General features: G+C 38.2%; 2 protein-coding genes across 4 annotated transcripts in view; one reads left to right on the top strand and one right to left on the bottom strand.

The window, feature by feature from the left end:
• WASHC4 (WASH complex subunit 4) overlaps nucleotides 1–2,131 on the top strand; it is a 42,760-nt gene extending 40,629 nt beyond the window's left edge. For both annotated transcript variants that reach the window (XM_070947745.1, XM_070947744.1), the window contains one exon: nucleotides 997–2,131. The gene's annotated coding sequence lies outside the window, so the exon portion shown is untranslated. The remainder of the gene's footprint in view (nucleotides 1–996) is intronic.
• A 228-nt stretch (nucleotides 2,132–2,359) lies between these two features.
• The window catches only part of APPL2 (adaptor protein, phosphotyrosine interacting with PH domain and leucine zipper 2), a 30,667-nt gene continuing 16,413 nt past the window's right edge, over nucleotides 2,360–16,613 (bottom strand). For both annotated transcript variants that reach the window (XM_070947747.1, XM_070947748.1), the window contains exons 9-21: nucleotides 16,174–16,256; nucleotides 15,208–15,363; nucleotides 14,288–14,476; nucleotides 12,555–12,597; nucleotides 12,381–12,437; nucleotides 12,168–12,256; nucleotides 11,063–11,221; nucleotides 10,905–10,957; nucleotides 8,829–9,003; nucleotides 8,275–8,311; nucleotides 8,044–8,184; nucleotides 6,303–6,350; nucleotides 2,360–4,847 (exon numbers count right to left, since the gene is read on the bottom strand). In XM_070947747.1, the coding sequence (XP_070803848.1) occupies nucleotides 4,719–4,847; nucleotides 6,303–6,350; nucleotides 8,044–8,184; nucleotides 8,275–8,311; nucleotides 8,829–9,003; nucleotides 10,905–10,957; nucleotides 11,063–11,221; nucleotides 12,168–12,256; nucleotides 12,381–12,437; nucleotides 12,555–12,597; nucleotides 14,288–14,476; nucleotides 15,208–15,363; nucleotides 16,174–16,256 (1,359 nt within the window). In that variant the 3' untranslated portion in view covers nucleotides 2,360–4,718. The remainder of the gene's footprint in view (nucleotides 4,848–6,302; nucleotides 6,351–8,043; nucleotides 8,185–8,274; nucleotides 8,312–8,828; nucleotides 9,004–10,904; nucleotides 10,958–11,062; nucleotides 11,222–12,167; nucleotides 12,257–12,380; nucleotides 12,438–12,554; nucleotides 12,598–14,287; nucleotides 14,477–15,207; nucleotides 15,364–16,173; nucleotides 16,257–16,613) is intronic.

Below are 16,613 nucleotides of genomic sequence, written 5' to 3'. Positions count from 1 at the left end.
CCAAATCTTTAAAAATGTACCTTTCACACAGATGAAAGTCTGGAGAGATTCTCAGTCACCCAGGTCATGGTTGTCCGAAAGGTGCTTTTTCAGGAGGCAACTGGACTTTCTTGTTTTTTTGGTTTTTTTTAAAGACGTTTCGCTTCTCATCCAAGAAGCTTCTTCAGCTGACAGGATAGTGGGGAATGGAAGGATTTATATTCCTTGCAGACAGCTGGTAATTTGCATCCTTTTAGAGCAGTGGTTCTCAACCTGTGGGTCCGGACCCCTTAGGGGGTCGAATGACCCTTTCACAGGGGTCGCCTAAGACCATCGGAAAACACATATTTTCAATGGATTTAGGAATAATTTTATGGTTGGGGGTCACCACAACATGACGAACTGTATTAAAGGGTCGCTGCATTAGGAAGGTTGAGAGCCACTGTTTTAGAGGGTCATTGAAGCACTTGGAGGTTTATCTGTGTCCTCAGGGTCATCCTTCTATTCCCCACTATCCTGTCAGAGCTGAAGAAGCTTCTTGGATGACTTGAAAAGTCTTCAAAAGAAAAAAAAAACCCAAGAAAGTCCGGTTGTCTCCTGAGTTTCACACAGATGCCTACTTAAATGAGTATCTGATAAGTGCTGTCTTTGCATGAGGTCTGAATTGTTTCTTCTGAATACTTTTCAAAGGGTGCAGAGCCCTAATTACAAAGTGCAGTTTCACTGATTTTTCCCCCAAAATGCTTTTTTTTAAACAAAACATAATTGTTCTGATTACCATTTGACTTTGCAAAGAAAGAAAATATGAATAATAAAAACAAATTAAAATTTTGAAACAAGAGGCCTTTAATCTTTAAAAATAGTTTTTAAGTTGTGCTTGTCTACTAATAGATTCCTTTTCTTCTTCACTTAAATCTGCTCCTGGGCGGGATCAGGGATAATTTGGGAGGGGGTTGAAAAAGGGGAATGTTTCTCAGAATGTATAGTTTGATTTATGTGTTGTTTTGTGTTCTATAGAACTCTAGAGCAACTGTGGTTTGTTGAAATTGATGGGACCAGATTGACATAGAACATCCACCTCATCGGTCTGATAGCGATCCAGACGTGCTGTGAAATATCACATAATTTATTGTAATACTCACTCAGCACAGTATTTGGAGTTCCAGACACATATGCTATTTTGATCTAAGATGTGATTGAAAAGGGGGCAAGTTTTAAAATATTCTTATACCTAATGGATTCAATAATACTAAATGCATCAAATTACATCCTTAATATGGTTGTTACTGCTTGTTTTCCCAGTGCATATAATTCCCCTTGGAAAAAAAAACCCTGTCTAATTCATAGACTTTACCAATTAAACTGCTGACTTAAATGGACAACTTGTATTGTCCCAGAGACTGTATAAGCATACTAAGCTTAAGGTAGCTATGTGCTGTAATAAACATACTCATTTTCATACCTTTTTGGCATTTAATTTGAGAGACTCCTATTTTAGATACACGGCTAAACTGTACAGTGTTAACTAAACTGACATCTTTGTGAGATACTGAAAAAAGCATCCTGAAATTGTCTAGATTCTAAAAGCATGTACAGTATATGCAATGTTGTTGTGAATATGTATACATAGAGCTTTGTGAATATAGTGATGGTTGCTACTCTTACAAACATTGAAATTGTAAAAGCAAGTAATGCAAAAATATGGTAATTGGGGCCTTGAATGCAAATCTGTTCTTGGGAGCCTAATATTGTGTCCTTCTGCCACAGAAAGAGTTGTTATACTACTTGGCCTTTCAGTAGATACAAGCCTTTCAGGGCTGTTACATGTGTGGCAGATTAAACAGGGGAATTGGGAATTATTTAACATAACTGTATGGGATCGGTGGTGGGTTCAGTAAGACATGGAATTATTGTTTGCCTTCTCCCGTTTCATCTTTTGAATAATCTGTCTTCCAACATGGAGACAGTAGTTATGGCATCTTCTCCATGTATTTTATTTACAAAAGCATGCCACAGAGAGATTTTTCTCTTTCAAATTCTTAATCTTTATTTGTAAGGAATCTTTTTATTTTCTATGAAATACATAATTGAACACAAATGTCTAGGTCACTTCCAGTTAAGGTCCTCTTGGCTATTTATTACATGGTCTTCCAGAATAAAATCACAAGGCCTACCAGGAGTGATAGGGATTGACTCAGCAAAGCCATGAATATTTTGTACATTTGAGCTTCTGCCAAAGTTTCTGAAAGGGAGATCCTGTTGTCATTGATCTATTACTCTGATCTATTCCACCTATGTTCAAATTCTCAGGAATGAAAGGGACAAAATTATAACATGTCTTACTCTTAAATTCATTTACAAAAACGAAATGAAACAAAACAAAAAAACCTGTTACCTCAATACTTTATTCTGTTAGATATTCTGTACATAATGTTAATAAATGCAACTTTGGAAAAAAAAATGGATTTGTATATAGTGGTCACAAGCCTGGAATGTTTTGACTTCCTTGAATGTGCTGTTATCTTTAATGAGAACCAGGTTTGCCAGTGTAGATACTTCAATCTACAGCTAAGCCAGAACGCTAGGATTGATTTAATCAACTTCATAGGGCTAACTGAAATATAATTTATTCTGTAGTAAGTACTGAAATAAATTTCCTTTAGAAATGTGTTCTTCCTAATGGATAACAAAAACAGTGAAGTATACTTGCTTAAATATAATCATTTGTCAGTCAGTTCTAATAATTCTTCATTTATGGATAAATCACCAAGATACCTGTGTGGAATCTCTACAATACCTTCTGCTTCAATCCCTAGAGCAGGGGTATCACAGTGTTCTTGCTTTGCAGGGGTGGGGTGGGTGTGGCCTGCATGGGCCATTATCGGGCCTGCAGGCCGCCAGTTTGACAGGCCTGCTCTAAAGCAGTCTAATTATGATCCATTTCTGTTTCACTGCATATAGTTTATATCAACTAGATTGGACGTTAATATTAACCTGGGAGCAGCTTCAGCTATTATAAGCTTATTGCACTTAAATGATTTGATCTACTTATATCCAATGGTGGGTTTCAAAATTTTTTACTACCGGTTCTGGGGGCGTGGCTTGGTGGGCGTGGCAGGGGAAGGATACTGTAAAATCTCCATTCCCTCCCCACTCCAGGGGAAGGTTACAGCAAAATTCCCATTTCCTCCCAATCAGCTGGGACTTGGGAGGCAGAGAATAGATGGGGGCAGGGACAGTCAGCATTTTTACTACCGGTTCTCCGAACTACTCAAAATTTCCACTACCGGTTCTCCAGAACTGGTCAGAACCTGCTGAAACCCACCTCTGCTCATATCTATTGTACTAAGTAGAACAATTCAAATTATCATTAATGTAGAAAACTTCGGTACAATACTCTTTCAGAAAATGTACTGATATTTTTCTAGCCTTCTGGTTTAAAAATCTTTTTAAAGATCTGTTACTAAATCATAACATGTCCTGTACTATAATTTACATAAATTCTCACCTATTTTTCAGGCTCTTACTTTAACCATTATTGCTGAAACTGTTGTAGTGCAAGATGTGGACTTTGTTTTTAACATCATATAAACCATCAAAGACAGATAAAATTCTTCATGAGATCCAGCTATCATTGTAATTTACTTACAATGTGTTTATAATTTAAAAGAGTAAACCTAAAGCTGCCAAAACACATATATCCAAATTTGTGCTGGCCCCACAAGGAAGAATATCAAATAAGGAAGATAGTATAAGCACTGGCCAGCTTGATCTTCTTTCTGAAGAAACTGCATTTCCCAGGGCAGTGCGAAAATGCTTCTGGTGCTACTTATATCTAGATTGGAAGAAATTGTTTTGTCTGAGGAATGAAGTCCCTCTTCTATCAAATTTGTAAACTTCCATGTGAAAGTAGGAAAGCCATTATCTCATCTTACAGAACAGTGCACAAATGTTAGCCAACAGGTTTATTTGAATAGCAGTGGCAACCACTCGTTCATCTTTCCTTCAGCCTTGGTAAATAACTGAGATTCATAATCGTTCTAACTTGCTTTCTGGTCCTTTTATTTTCTATTCGCTTGAATTATTTGTTTTATATTATCACAAATTAGGCACTTAATTTTGAAAGCTTAACTCAGATAAAAGTATAAAAATAAATATTAGTAGAAACTGCTATTGAATCGCTTTCTAAATAGCCTAGTTTAAAATAGCTTTCCCATTACTTTTTAAAAGGTATGCAAATAGGAGCAAATAAAGTATTTATCACTGAGATTATAATCCAAACACTTCAATTCTGCTATCTAAACTATATTCCAAACATTTAAATTCTTCTACCTATTTTGCTTAAGATGCAAAATATTATTTTTTTTCTGTGAAGTGCCTCTGTATTTTAATTCAGACTTTCAGAAACTTTGTGGCCTGTGCAATTTCTTCCTCTCTACTATAGCTAATAGAATTATGTGAAACAGGTGTGTATTTATTTATAAATTTTGTGAATGCATGTTCATGAGCAATTAAATCTTTGCTGGTGGTAGTAATGACCTTGTGGTCCTCTCATCAGTATCAGGATGTCTTGGTACTGATGAAGAATTTTAAAAAGTCTGTCAGTTTCTATACCAAATATCTGGATCAAGTTCTCATCTGTTGGGGTTTCCTTTAGCCCACCTATGTTGGACCACAGCTGAGAGCACAGGGCATACTCTTTTATGGGCACCATCATTTCCACTGAGAGAAATTATCAGTTATGCTTCTGACTCCTGTTCTTCTCCATGTACAGCATTGTCCTCTTCTGATCGCTCATTCAGTAACTTGAATTTTCCATCGTTAGTAAGAGGCATGGATGATATTAATTGAGCTAGAGCTTTTGGATCCTATAATTAAAATGAGAAATGGAAATTATTCAAGGCAAATAAAATGTAATTTCATGAATGGCTTTTCAAAAAGCAGCCTATAAATCAAGAGGACCAGTTTCCTTTCTGTTGTGTCCCCAAACCAGATCAGCCCCTAAAAGCTTTCGCTGTTTATGCCTGCGGTGACTTTCTCAAAAGTTCTCATAAGGTACTGTATATCTTAACAATTCACATGGCTAGAGAAAGATTTGTTAATCATTTTACAAACACTGTAAACTGACTTCATATTTTTACTTTCCTGGAGTCAATTTATTCAGTTGACATTTTAAATTCCAACTGAAATAATATCTAGAACCATTTTCCTCATATTGGAATGCTTTTGTACTTTTAATGACAAAACGATTCTATTAGACAATAGAAAAACAAGAGTTCTTAACTTCTCAGAATATCAGTTCATGTGAGTGCAAAAATTCCTGTGTATATTTCTTGAATTAGACTAGAGAAATGGAAATGGAAATCAAATAAGGATGGCCTAATTTTTCACATGTGGAGTTTTAAGATTATTTTGGGTACCCCCACAAAATGGCTTCTAAAGTTAGTGACATAAGCACCTGCTTGTCGGAAGACAAAATGATAATAGCACACCCTGCAATACTTGGTTTAGGCTAAAGTGGATGTGTAAAATTATAAGCTCCAAACAAATGACTGGATTCGTCATGTTTAATGTATAATTTCTAAAGGGGTCTATATAGGCCCAAGAAATCCTCCCTCTTGCCCGCCCCCCCCCCAACCTTTGAGTCAGTTTTTGACTCCTGGCAACTGCCTTGACTACTCCATTTAGTTTTCTTGGCATGATTTCAGAATGATTTGCCATTGCATGCTTCCTAGGGCTGAGAGAAAGTGACTGCCCAAGGTCACCCTATTGGCTTTGTGCCTAAGGTAGAACTAGAACTCATGATCTCCCAGTTTCTAGCCCGATGCCTTAACCACAACACCAAATTGACTCTTTGTTTTGACAAGAAACAAACTGAAGTCCTAAAACTCACTGCTGTTATATCAAGACAACAGAGGGTGATATTTGAAGGGAAGCAAGAACTTTTCAAAGCTTATTTCTTTGACCTTATATTGACTTTCATAATCCTTCATTATGAAACTCATTTTTGGCTCAGCCTAGTGTTCATTGAAAACATGTTTAAGTTCAGCAAAAGTAAATACCTGTTCTGTAAGCAAATTAGATGTTATTTATTTATGTCTGGTTATTGGCTGAAGGACTCCCTAAGCACATCACATGCACACTGCTGGCACTATACAAAACATTGAAATCACTTGTTACTAGATAGAATTAGCACCAGATCATATCCTCTTAATTCCAAAGTAAAGATGATTTGTTTGAATTCTGTGTAGTCGTAACAATACCAGAGAATCAAAAGCAAGATTTAATTCAGAGGATAAGGAACATGAAGTTAAAAATATTACCTTTCGAGCCTCAATGATTTCCTTCCCCAGATTTATTGCATAGCAAATCTACAGAAAAAACAGAATGTGCCTCAGTACCACTTGCATTTTTTGTTGTTGATTATACTACCTATTTAAAACTGCAAATAAATAGACAAAGCTCAGTATTTCCCAAATAATTTCTCCTATTATTGGATCTGGATTACAGCCTCAGAAATTATATGGCAGAATTCCCAATAATATAATTAAGACCACCAAATAGTCTGTGAAAGCTTTACAATGCTGTATTAGCAGCATTTATGACAAAGAAAGATATTTCAGACTGTTGCTGAAGCAACAGCTTTCTGGCACTGGCAGGCGTTTAGAACAGATGTTTACTTCCAATTATTTGTCTGGCACTAGCCATGTAACCATCCAGATATTGACCATAATACTCATAATATAATTAGCTATGGCTATATTTGTCTGGCACTAGCCATATAACCATCTATATACTGACTGTAACGCTCATAATATAATTAGCTATGGCTAAAGGAAATTGTAATCCAACAACCTGCATAAGGCAACACAAACCATACCTCATTTTATAGTAATGCTGCTCTATTTCCAAGCCACAGGTTGGAATTAACAAATGAAATTCTACCAATGGATCACTTTAACTGGATACCATAAGCAGAAAAAAACATTCCGTTTCAAGGCCAGTCACACTCTCACCTCACAAAGTCCAATTCACCTCACAAAGATGTGGGGAAAATAGGAAGGTATGTTGGATGTGTTCACTGCCTTGACTTATTTGTAAAATAAATAAATAATAAAATTGTGATACAAATAAACTGCTGCCTTGAGTTATCTACAAAAATAATAAAGGTAGGAAAAAAATTAACTTACTTGAACTGATTAATAAGCCATTACATCAAGGTTACATGTACTCCTTGACTTACAAATACAGCTAGGCCAGAATTTCAATTGCTAAGCAATTTATTTGTTAAGTGAGTCATCATGTAGCTGGACCTGATTTTACGGCCATTTTACCATGGCCATTAAGTGAATCGATGTGGTCATTAAGTGAATCGATGTGGTCATTAAGCGAATCTGGCACCCCCATTGACTTTGCTTATTGGAAGCCGGCTGGGGAGTCGGGTTTCCAATGATTGTGATTTCAACCTCCCCAACGGCTTCCGATAAGCAAAGTCAATGGGGGATGATTGTGACCATCGGATGCTGCTACCATTGTAAACGTGAGCTGGTTGCCAAGTGCCCAAATCATGATCACAAGACAGTTGAGATCATGCAACATTTATAACTTCAAGGATGGGATCTAAGTCACTTTGTTCAGGACTAGCATAACTTCAAACCATCATTAAATGAATGGTTTAGTAAATCAAAGTCTACTGCATTAAATTTTGTGCACTATAATTTGAAAGTGGACAAGACCAGGACCAATTTTGTGGTGAATCAGATTATTTGGAAAGTAACAAGCTGTTGGGAGGTTTTAAGAATTGGAACTCCAAAAAAAAAAAAAAAAACACACCCAAAACCCTGGAAATAAAACTTGCAAAATGTTTGGCCCAATCCATTGTGAGGCTTGCAAATCTTGCTAGTTGCACATTTTATACTCTTATAATGAACTTGCTGCTACTGCTGTTTTTATTTGACTTCATTTTACAAAACAGATTGGGTCATTACCTAATGACACTCCATTTAATTGAAGAAAGCAGTTACATGCATTAATTTTAATTATACAACAAAGCTATTTCCATACCTTTTCACCTTCGGTGTTACTCTCAAACACATAAGCACTCATTCCGTCTTCACCTGACAATTCAGAGACACAAACCACAAACCCAAACAGCCTCTTGTTTTCCTTGTGAGCAGCAAACTGTGTCACATTGGCTAGTTCAAACTGAAAAAGAAAGTGGTAATAATATAAATTTACCTAAGTTCTCATGGACTGCAATCTTTCTGTGGTGATAAAAGAAAAGCATATGCTTACATTTGATCTTGTAACTTGTGTTTGAGGATCTATCAATCTGTTAATGGAAAAAAAAATATGTTCAAGTCATCATGATTACCAATTGAACCCAGAGGAAATCTTCTATGAACAAAAGGATTTTTGATGCAGTTGAAACTCCTGCAATAAGGGGTGGGGTGTGGCATCTCCCTTCCCTTTCCAGGCCCTGAAGAACTGTGATCAATAACTACCACTCTTGAAGGCTAGGTATTGCCTTCATCATCAGTAATACTTTTCACTACTAGCAGGTTGGGATACACAAGGTCTTGGCTATTAAATTGAGCACTGAAGAGTATAAAGATGATTGACTAGACATGCCTTTGATCTAGCAAAACTCTTTCTTAGTTCTTAGCCCCTCCCACAAAACACAAGCAGATATGCATCAGAGAACAAAATCTGCCTCCTTTCCCTAATGCTTTTTCTCTGACTGATTCCATTCTTAGGATGACTTTACAACGAAAACTACAAAGAGGGCAACAAAACTAAAAGAGGGAAAGATAAGTGTAAATGGATCAGAGAAGGCAAACTTTGCTTACTTCAGGTCATTGCTGGTGACCAAGAGATGGGATTCAGTTGTACGGAAAATATTATGAATAGCCCGAGCTGCCAACACCTGCCGCATTGCTTCATATATCACCTCCACTGTATGGTCAGATCTGACAGCCATAGAGCCTAAAAACCGAACTACAAACATGTGCTGTAGGAGTGAATCTGGAGGTGGGGATGGGGAGAGAGAAATGGAAGGAAATCTGTTTATATTGCCTTTTGACATAAGAACAATTTTCTTCAATAGATTCCTGAAAAAATGATTATTACTTCAAAGAGGTCTCCCCATCTGCAATATATATCAAATCCTAATTTACATATAGATGCTTAAGTGGTGATAAATACTCTAAAACAGGGGTGTCAAACTCAATGCCCGGGGGATGGATCCGGTCCGTGGGGTGCTTAGATTTGGCCCGCGGGGTTGCCCTAGAAACAGCAAAGGACCAGCCCGCAGTGCCTCTGCCAGGGAAAATGGAGCTCAGGAGGGCCACATGTGTCACTCCTGAGCTCCATTTTCACTGGCAGAAGGTTGCAGGAAGTGTTTTTGCTGGCAGAATGCTTGGGCCACCACAGGGTCCCCCGACACAAGTGATGTTGAGCTGGCCACACAGCCCCCAGCCCCCCCCCCCCCCCGAGGTCAAACACAACCCTGATGTGGCCCTCAATGAAATTGAGTTTGACACCCCTGCTCTAAAAGATATAATATCAGGGCTACATTCATTTTTTTTCATGGAGGGCTGCTTTTTTTAGGGTGCTATATACTGATGGAAGTATGGACAAGAAACCAAAGCAAGGAAGGAGCAGCACTTCCTTTCTACTACAGGTGGTCCTTGTTTAGCAACCACAGTCGGAACCAGCAACTTGGTCTCTAGGTGAAATGGCCACTAAGAAACTGCTACCATGCTTATGATCTTACTTTAGCTTTCCTTTGCTTTACAGACCTATGAAAAATGCCAGGATTGGTTGTAAAGTTACTTTTTCAACACCATTGTAACTATGAACAGTTGCTAAACGAGTCTGTTGCTAAAAGAGGACTACTTGTATTTCCTCCTGTATTTCCTTACTCGCCTTTTCACGTAGCAAGACACTGAGGGAGAGAGACTGCTTTGACCAGAAGCTGGTCTGATCATTTACAAGGGACTTTCGAGATTAAGCTAAAGCTTGCACATGTATATAAACTCCAGATTGTCTCTTCCTATGCAGTGCATTCATAAACATTCTTTCAATGGGGCAGTTCACATATTCAGTTATAAACTATCACATCCTGAGTATGAAATAATTAGCAACCCCTTGCAATCTGTCTTTGTAAACATGGAATCAATGCAAATGCAGTTTGCAGCACAAATGCTGAAGCTTATTTTTATCTATTTCTTTATCATATTTGCATAGCTTGACGGCTTCCTCCTGGTAGGAATCTCCTCATCTCCACCCCCAGGTTCTTAGCCATATTAGCACTAAATGTATCCTTTCACCAATGTTTACTGCTTACCCTCATGGAAACTAGACTTTTCCTTTCCAAGCTACCACAGAAAAAAAGTGCAGCAGAAAGGAAAGATGGGGATGGGCTACAAGTTAATTTTTGCACCCTTCTAGTCACCAGTTAAACTCTTCTAATAACTGAGAAATTGTGCAAAGAGAATGATAACTATGACAAGTGCCCTCAGTCATTCCGTCCATCATTATAAATAAAGCTAATGTATGAAGGGGGAAAAATGATTTAAAAAATGTGCTTGGAGAGTGGTATATCATGGGTACACTTAACATGCGTAGCTGATACTGGGCTCTTTTCTCATCCTGCCCACAGGTAGGCAGGATGAGAAAATTAAAATCAACTTAGTCCCCATCCTACAGAGATCGGAAACACTGTTGACTTCTGCTTATACATTTTTAAGCCAAAGGAAATCGTTATTCTGCACATCCCACAGCCACATTTAACAGACAATAAACAGACTACCAGGTGGCCTTAATAGCACAGGCAAAATGGCTCTGTCTCCGAAAGTGGGACGTTAACCTGGATGACTCTGAGACCAAAGCAAGCAGCAATGAACAGCGCTTAGAGTATCTACCTGCTTCATCCTCTTTCTCGCCGTCTTCCGATTCTCCAAAAGGATTGGTACGTCTGCAACAGAACAGTATCATTTCTAAAAGACCATTTTCCAATACTAAGAAAAGTTTTAAAAAAATAGAGTTCCTTGTCAAAAGAAAGATTGTTGGCAGCCCGTACCTTCCACCCCTGTGCTGATCTAGGAACTCTGTTGCAGGAAGCACAATGTCAAACTGAATGGGAGTTCCAGGTGCAATTAACTCCGTGGGGATGAGAGCTTCAGCAGACTCCTCTGGAACTGTCTGGTCATTTAGAATATCCATGCACTTCCCATCCTGGCTAAAGGAAAAGAGACGGGAAGGGGGCCATTTGAAATATGCAGTCAAAAAGCATGATGGATTATTATGAATGGAAAATCCATTAAAAAATAACTAAGGTTATCATTTTTCATGCGTTTTACTAGTTTCAAAGGCTGAATGAGAAAGAATAATAAGCAGAGCAGGGGTGAAATCCAGCAGGTTCTGACAGGTTCTGGAGAACCGGTAGCGGAAATTTTGAGCAATTCAGAGAACCAGTAGTGGAAATTTTGAGTAGTTCAGAGAACCAGGAAATACCACCTCTGGCTGGCCCCAGAGTGGGATGGGAATGGAGATTTTGCAATATCCTTCCCCCAGGAGTGGGGAGGGAATGGGGATTTTGCAGTATCCTTCCCCTGCCACGCCCACCAAGCCACACCCACCAAGCCACACCATTCCCACCAAGCCACATCCACAGAACCGGTAGTAAAAAAATTTGGATTTCACCACTGAAGCAGAGTATATTTTAAGCGAATATTCGTTCATTGGCATGTGATTGATAAATATATGATGAGCTGTGGCGGCGCAGTGGTTAGAATGCAGTAGTGCAGCCTACTTCTGCTGATCACTGGCTGCCAGCAGTTTGGCAGATCGAATCTCACCAGGCTCAAGGTTGACTCAGCCTGCCATCCTTCTGAGGTCGGTAAAATGAGGACCCAGATTGTTGGGGGCAATATGCTGATTCTGTAAACCACTTAGAGAGGGGTCCAAAGCATTGTGAAGCAGAATATAAGTCTAAGTACTATTGCTATATGACCCCTTTATTGTGTGGTGGAACAGTTTTCCACTTCATAACTAGAAGAGGAAATGCAGGATTAAATATTCCCCCAGGATAGAACTCTCGGTTTACACTAAAATTGCATGGTAGCGGAAAAGAAGGTTTTATATTCAATGGGGAAGGACAAAATACAAGGTGAACATGAAGGTACCTGGAGGAGTGACTACCTTGCTTCGTTTCAAAGCTCGTAATTGGAGTCACAGCTTGCAGTGCTGTCTGATTTAACCTAATGGCAACTGCCTGAGATAAAAGAGAAGTGCATCTTTAAGTAATACTGTTTAAAGTTCTTGCATAAACACAGAATCATAAGTGAACATATCTTATAAGATAAATAAATTTGGAAAAAAAATTGAAACATGCTCACTTCTGGGTTGTCAGTCAGATAGATCTGTCGTGAAATGTTGTTGATTGCACTTATCCACTGTAACAACAAAGCAAATATTTAAAACAAGGCACCTGGATATTCTTGAATTCTTAATTGGTAGAATTGATTTTATCTAACAAATTAAAACCTTCCATTCACAGTGAAATGTTTTACCTCCTCATATTCCTTTTTGCTTTCTGCCTGGAGGGTTATGCCTCTAAAAAAAAAATACACAGCCATTAGTACTATCTTACTGGAGTATCACATACGTATCATTCTTGCTCAAGACTGCATGAATGAAAAATACAACACAATACAATTTGAGATCTAAAAGTTTGAATTCGCAGGATATTAATGGTGGGAGAATATTAATGTTGTGAAATCAGCCAAGCATAAAATATTCACGTGTGGGCAAAAAAGTGACTTAAGCTTAGAGCAAAAAATAACCTTCCCAGAATCACATTGTTTGAATTGGGCAGCCTTAGAAATCAAATCAAAATGTTTTCGAACTTTTAGATTAAACATTCTGGATCAAACACCTGATGGATAGGCCTTGAAACTATTAGAATTGAAAAGAAAAAGCCAATTTGGCATTTGCTGCTTGGTGTACAGATATAAGGTTATTTGTATTTTCTGAAATGTGCTTGTGTGCCTTCAAGTCAGAACTGACTCCTGGTAATTGTCTGGACAAACCCCTGGAGTTTTCTTTCAAGATTCTAGAAGTGGTTTAGCATTGCCTGCTAAACCATTTCTGGTTCTAGGCCTGAAAGCGAATAACTGGCCAAAGCCACCCAACTAGCTTTGTGCCTAAAGAGGGACTAGAACTCAGAGTCTTCTGTTTCTAGACTGAAGCCTTAACCTCCTTAACCAAATTGGCTCCTGTTTGCTGAAATAGTACAATCATCATCATCCTCTTTTAATGACCCCATAATTCTTTGCAGGTGGAGTCTGGGCAACTGAATGGAGCTGAGTGTTTACTGGCCGGATGCCCTTCCTGTCACCTATGCAGAGGTTTTTTTCAGCAGATATATTTCTCAGTGTGCCCAGAGAGAGAAATATCTGCCTCTACCTAGGATTGAACTCACAGTCTCCTGATTGTGAGGTGAGAGCTCCACCTCTAGGCCACCGTGTCAAAGTATATTCATGTACTGGAATAGGGCATAGCAACAAGTCAGCCAATAAGGGCTGTTTGGTAACTGAAACATAGTATTTGTTGTATGGGACCATAAGAGACAGTTTGGAGCCTGGGTGTGGCTTAACTGTTCTGTATATAAGTTCGAGGGCACTAGCTTCTCTCTCCTCCAGTTTGCCTTCTTCATTTTGTGCTGTTTGTACTTGCTATTTCTCTTCTCTACAATGTGGAAAAACCTACAAGGGTATTGTATCCCTTATGTGTCATTATGTATATAAAGACATTTGAATCCTGCTGAATAGTCTGACTGTGTGTGCTGCAACAAACTTGGACATACCACACCACTTGAAATAGTGCAATACACCTAATTATTATACAATGCCTGTATTGTTCTTTCTTAGATGCTGACAACAATGTCCTTTTTAAATTTCTATACTGCTAAATTCCAAATGTTATTTCTGGTGGCTCACAATCAAGAGGGAGGGCACTTACCTAAACTCATGAGAGGCTATTCCATAATATGGGGGTGTAACTGAAAAAAAATTGCTGCAGTCCCTGCCTCTTGGCTACTTTAAACTGATTATGTGCTACAACTTTAACTGGAAAGCCATGTATAACACCAAAATTACTTTTGCAGTAATTCCTATATAATCCAGAAAAACTTGATTTAGATTAAGTGGAGTACACAAAGCAGCTCAGTTAATGCAACTTCGTCAAGAACGACAAAGCTTTCCTTCTAGCAGATGCTTTGATCCCCATCTCCTGACCCACATACGGTTTTCCTGTTGGAGTGGTGATCTGAAAACAGTAACGTCGGTCTTCACAGTCAATGGCCATCACAGAGCAGTTGTCCAAATCTTGAATCAATCCACCAGCGACTGCACCCCTGGGCTGACACATCAAGTTTCCACCCTGAGTGAAGAAATACAGCCTGTCCCACGTGGTTGTCACAAGGCCTGTTTTGCTGCAAATATATATATATATACCATTTCAAGATTTTTAAAAAATAGCACTGGAACATATTTGCCAAATTCATTCCAACAAGCCCGTCTGATTGTCTTCAGCGCATGGATTTTTAAGTCTATATTTTGTCATGGCTATATCACTGGTTACAGCTTTTATATACTTTCAGGTGTTGGATTTTATAACGCTGCTACATTGGTGAGTCAGGTTTCATTATCTGAAATGTCCCGATCAGTAACCTGCCTATACAGTTACTAAATATGGCTGGACAAATGGAGACTGTTACTTTTACCACTATTAGATGCATCCCACAAATGGAACTGATATTTGCAATGTCTAAAGCATATCTAGATATTAATAAACTTCCATAAGCAGAGGCTAAATGGAAAAAAGAAAAAAAAGAGAAATCGTTTTTTTTCCCAGCTCTTCTGTTGAAGTCTACTGTGCATGGACCTTTAAAAAGACCCTCATATACACATAGGTAAATATTTTATTCAACCCAAACATCTGGATCCTAGGCACTTTATTGTAATTACTAGTGTATTTTTCCATAGTACAAGAAGCATCTTATCACCCTTTCCGATTCAAAGTAAATGTAAAAAATGGTGTTTCGTATATTTTTAGCCCTCTTATTGTCCAAATTAGGTAGAAGTACTGATAGTTAAAAAAAAAAAAAAGCTGAAATGACCAATCTACCAAGATAAATAAAACATTCCTGAGCTTTCACATTACTTTCTAAGGTTTAGATAGCCTGCTTTCTGGATGAGGTTTTTGTTGATGACAGGAGAAGCATCAAAATCAGGTGTATATACTGATTCACCAACTGAAAGCAGATCTTGCTGAGATACCCGCATGGCTTCAACTTCAGCATCTGATTCTTCTTGGATGCTGTAATACATAAATAAAATTAAAGCACTTCACCGTCATGCTACCTCTGGTGAACTTTTACGTATGTAATTAATACAGCTGGGCATTAAAAGGTTATTTACAAATATGTTTTTCATAAGCACTTAAGAGATACAAACCAGGGTAAGAATGTGCATTTGCAAGTAATTATGAATCACAATAGCAGCATGATTTCATATATATCTTATATGATGAAAGTTCTAGGCTGATCATAGCTTCAAATCAAGTACCCTGTAAAATGCAGACAACACTTTTCAGAAATCACTTTTGTTGCATCTTAGCTCTAGACCAGGGGTGTCAAACTCATGTCATCACGGTGGCGTCATGTGACTTATCGGGACTTTCCCCCCCTTCGCTAAACTGGGCATGGGCGTGGCCAGAGTGTGACACATCCGGCCCGTGTGCCAGGACTTTGATAGCTCTGATCTAGACAAACTATTTTAGGGCCATTTCCCATCTTTAAAATCATTGCAACTCTATAGAGATGCACAGTGGGAGAAAAAAATACACAATATAAGATCCCTTATCAAGCAGCATAAATTATAAGCCAACATCTTCCAGATGTATTGGACTGTAAGTATTATCACAAGCCAGCATGGCGAAATATCAGTTGGATTTCAATATAAATCATAGTTTAACAGGCTTTTGATAGTATTTTCACATCAAAACAATTATATCTCCCTTTTTCTCTCTTCCTCTCTCTTCTTGCTCATGTAGATAAGAGCAATACAAGCAACAGCTTTCCTCCTTCCCCCAAACTGCAAAGCAATATAAGCAGGAATATAATGTTACCTCTGCACCGTATTTGTAACCGATGTTAAAAAGCCATCCAGCCTTTTTGAAAACATCTCTGCTCCTTTCTTCAAAAAATTAATCTGAAGAGTATAAAAAAGGAAGCTGAAGACTTTGACTAGCAAATGGCTCGCTCCAAATGATTGAGAAGCCAGTAGATGTACTTTGCATTTTGAGAGCTTTTTGTGGATCCTCAAAGAAAATAGGGGCTTGGCCATTCATAAAACAGCATCACCATGGGCACAGTCAGTCTAAACCACTTGTAATAGTTGCCCAACCCTGGCAGGAAACTCATTCGTAATTTGCATCTTATTTTTAGTCTTTTGAGTATCTATGGAACAATGTGAAAGTCGAGACTATTTTTTGGAAATAAATATGATCCTAGATGCTCTAAAAAATTCAATTATTAAAATGATTAAAAAGAAAAAGCCTGGCAGACA

The sequence above is a fragment of the Pituophis catenifer genome, unplaced genomic scaffold, assembly GCF_029215685.1.
Source record: "Pituophis catenifer annectens isolate HBS135680 unplaced genomic scaffold, rPitCat1.0.hap2 SCAF_7, whole genome shotgun sequence".
Taxonomy (NCBI): Eukaryota; Metazoa; Chordata; class Lepidosauria; order Squamata; family Colubridae; genus Pituophis; species Pituophis catenifer.
The sequence above is the reverse complement of the archived record's forward strand: the minus strand, read 5'-3'. Positions and strand labels throughout refer to the sequence as shown.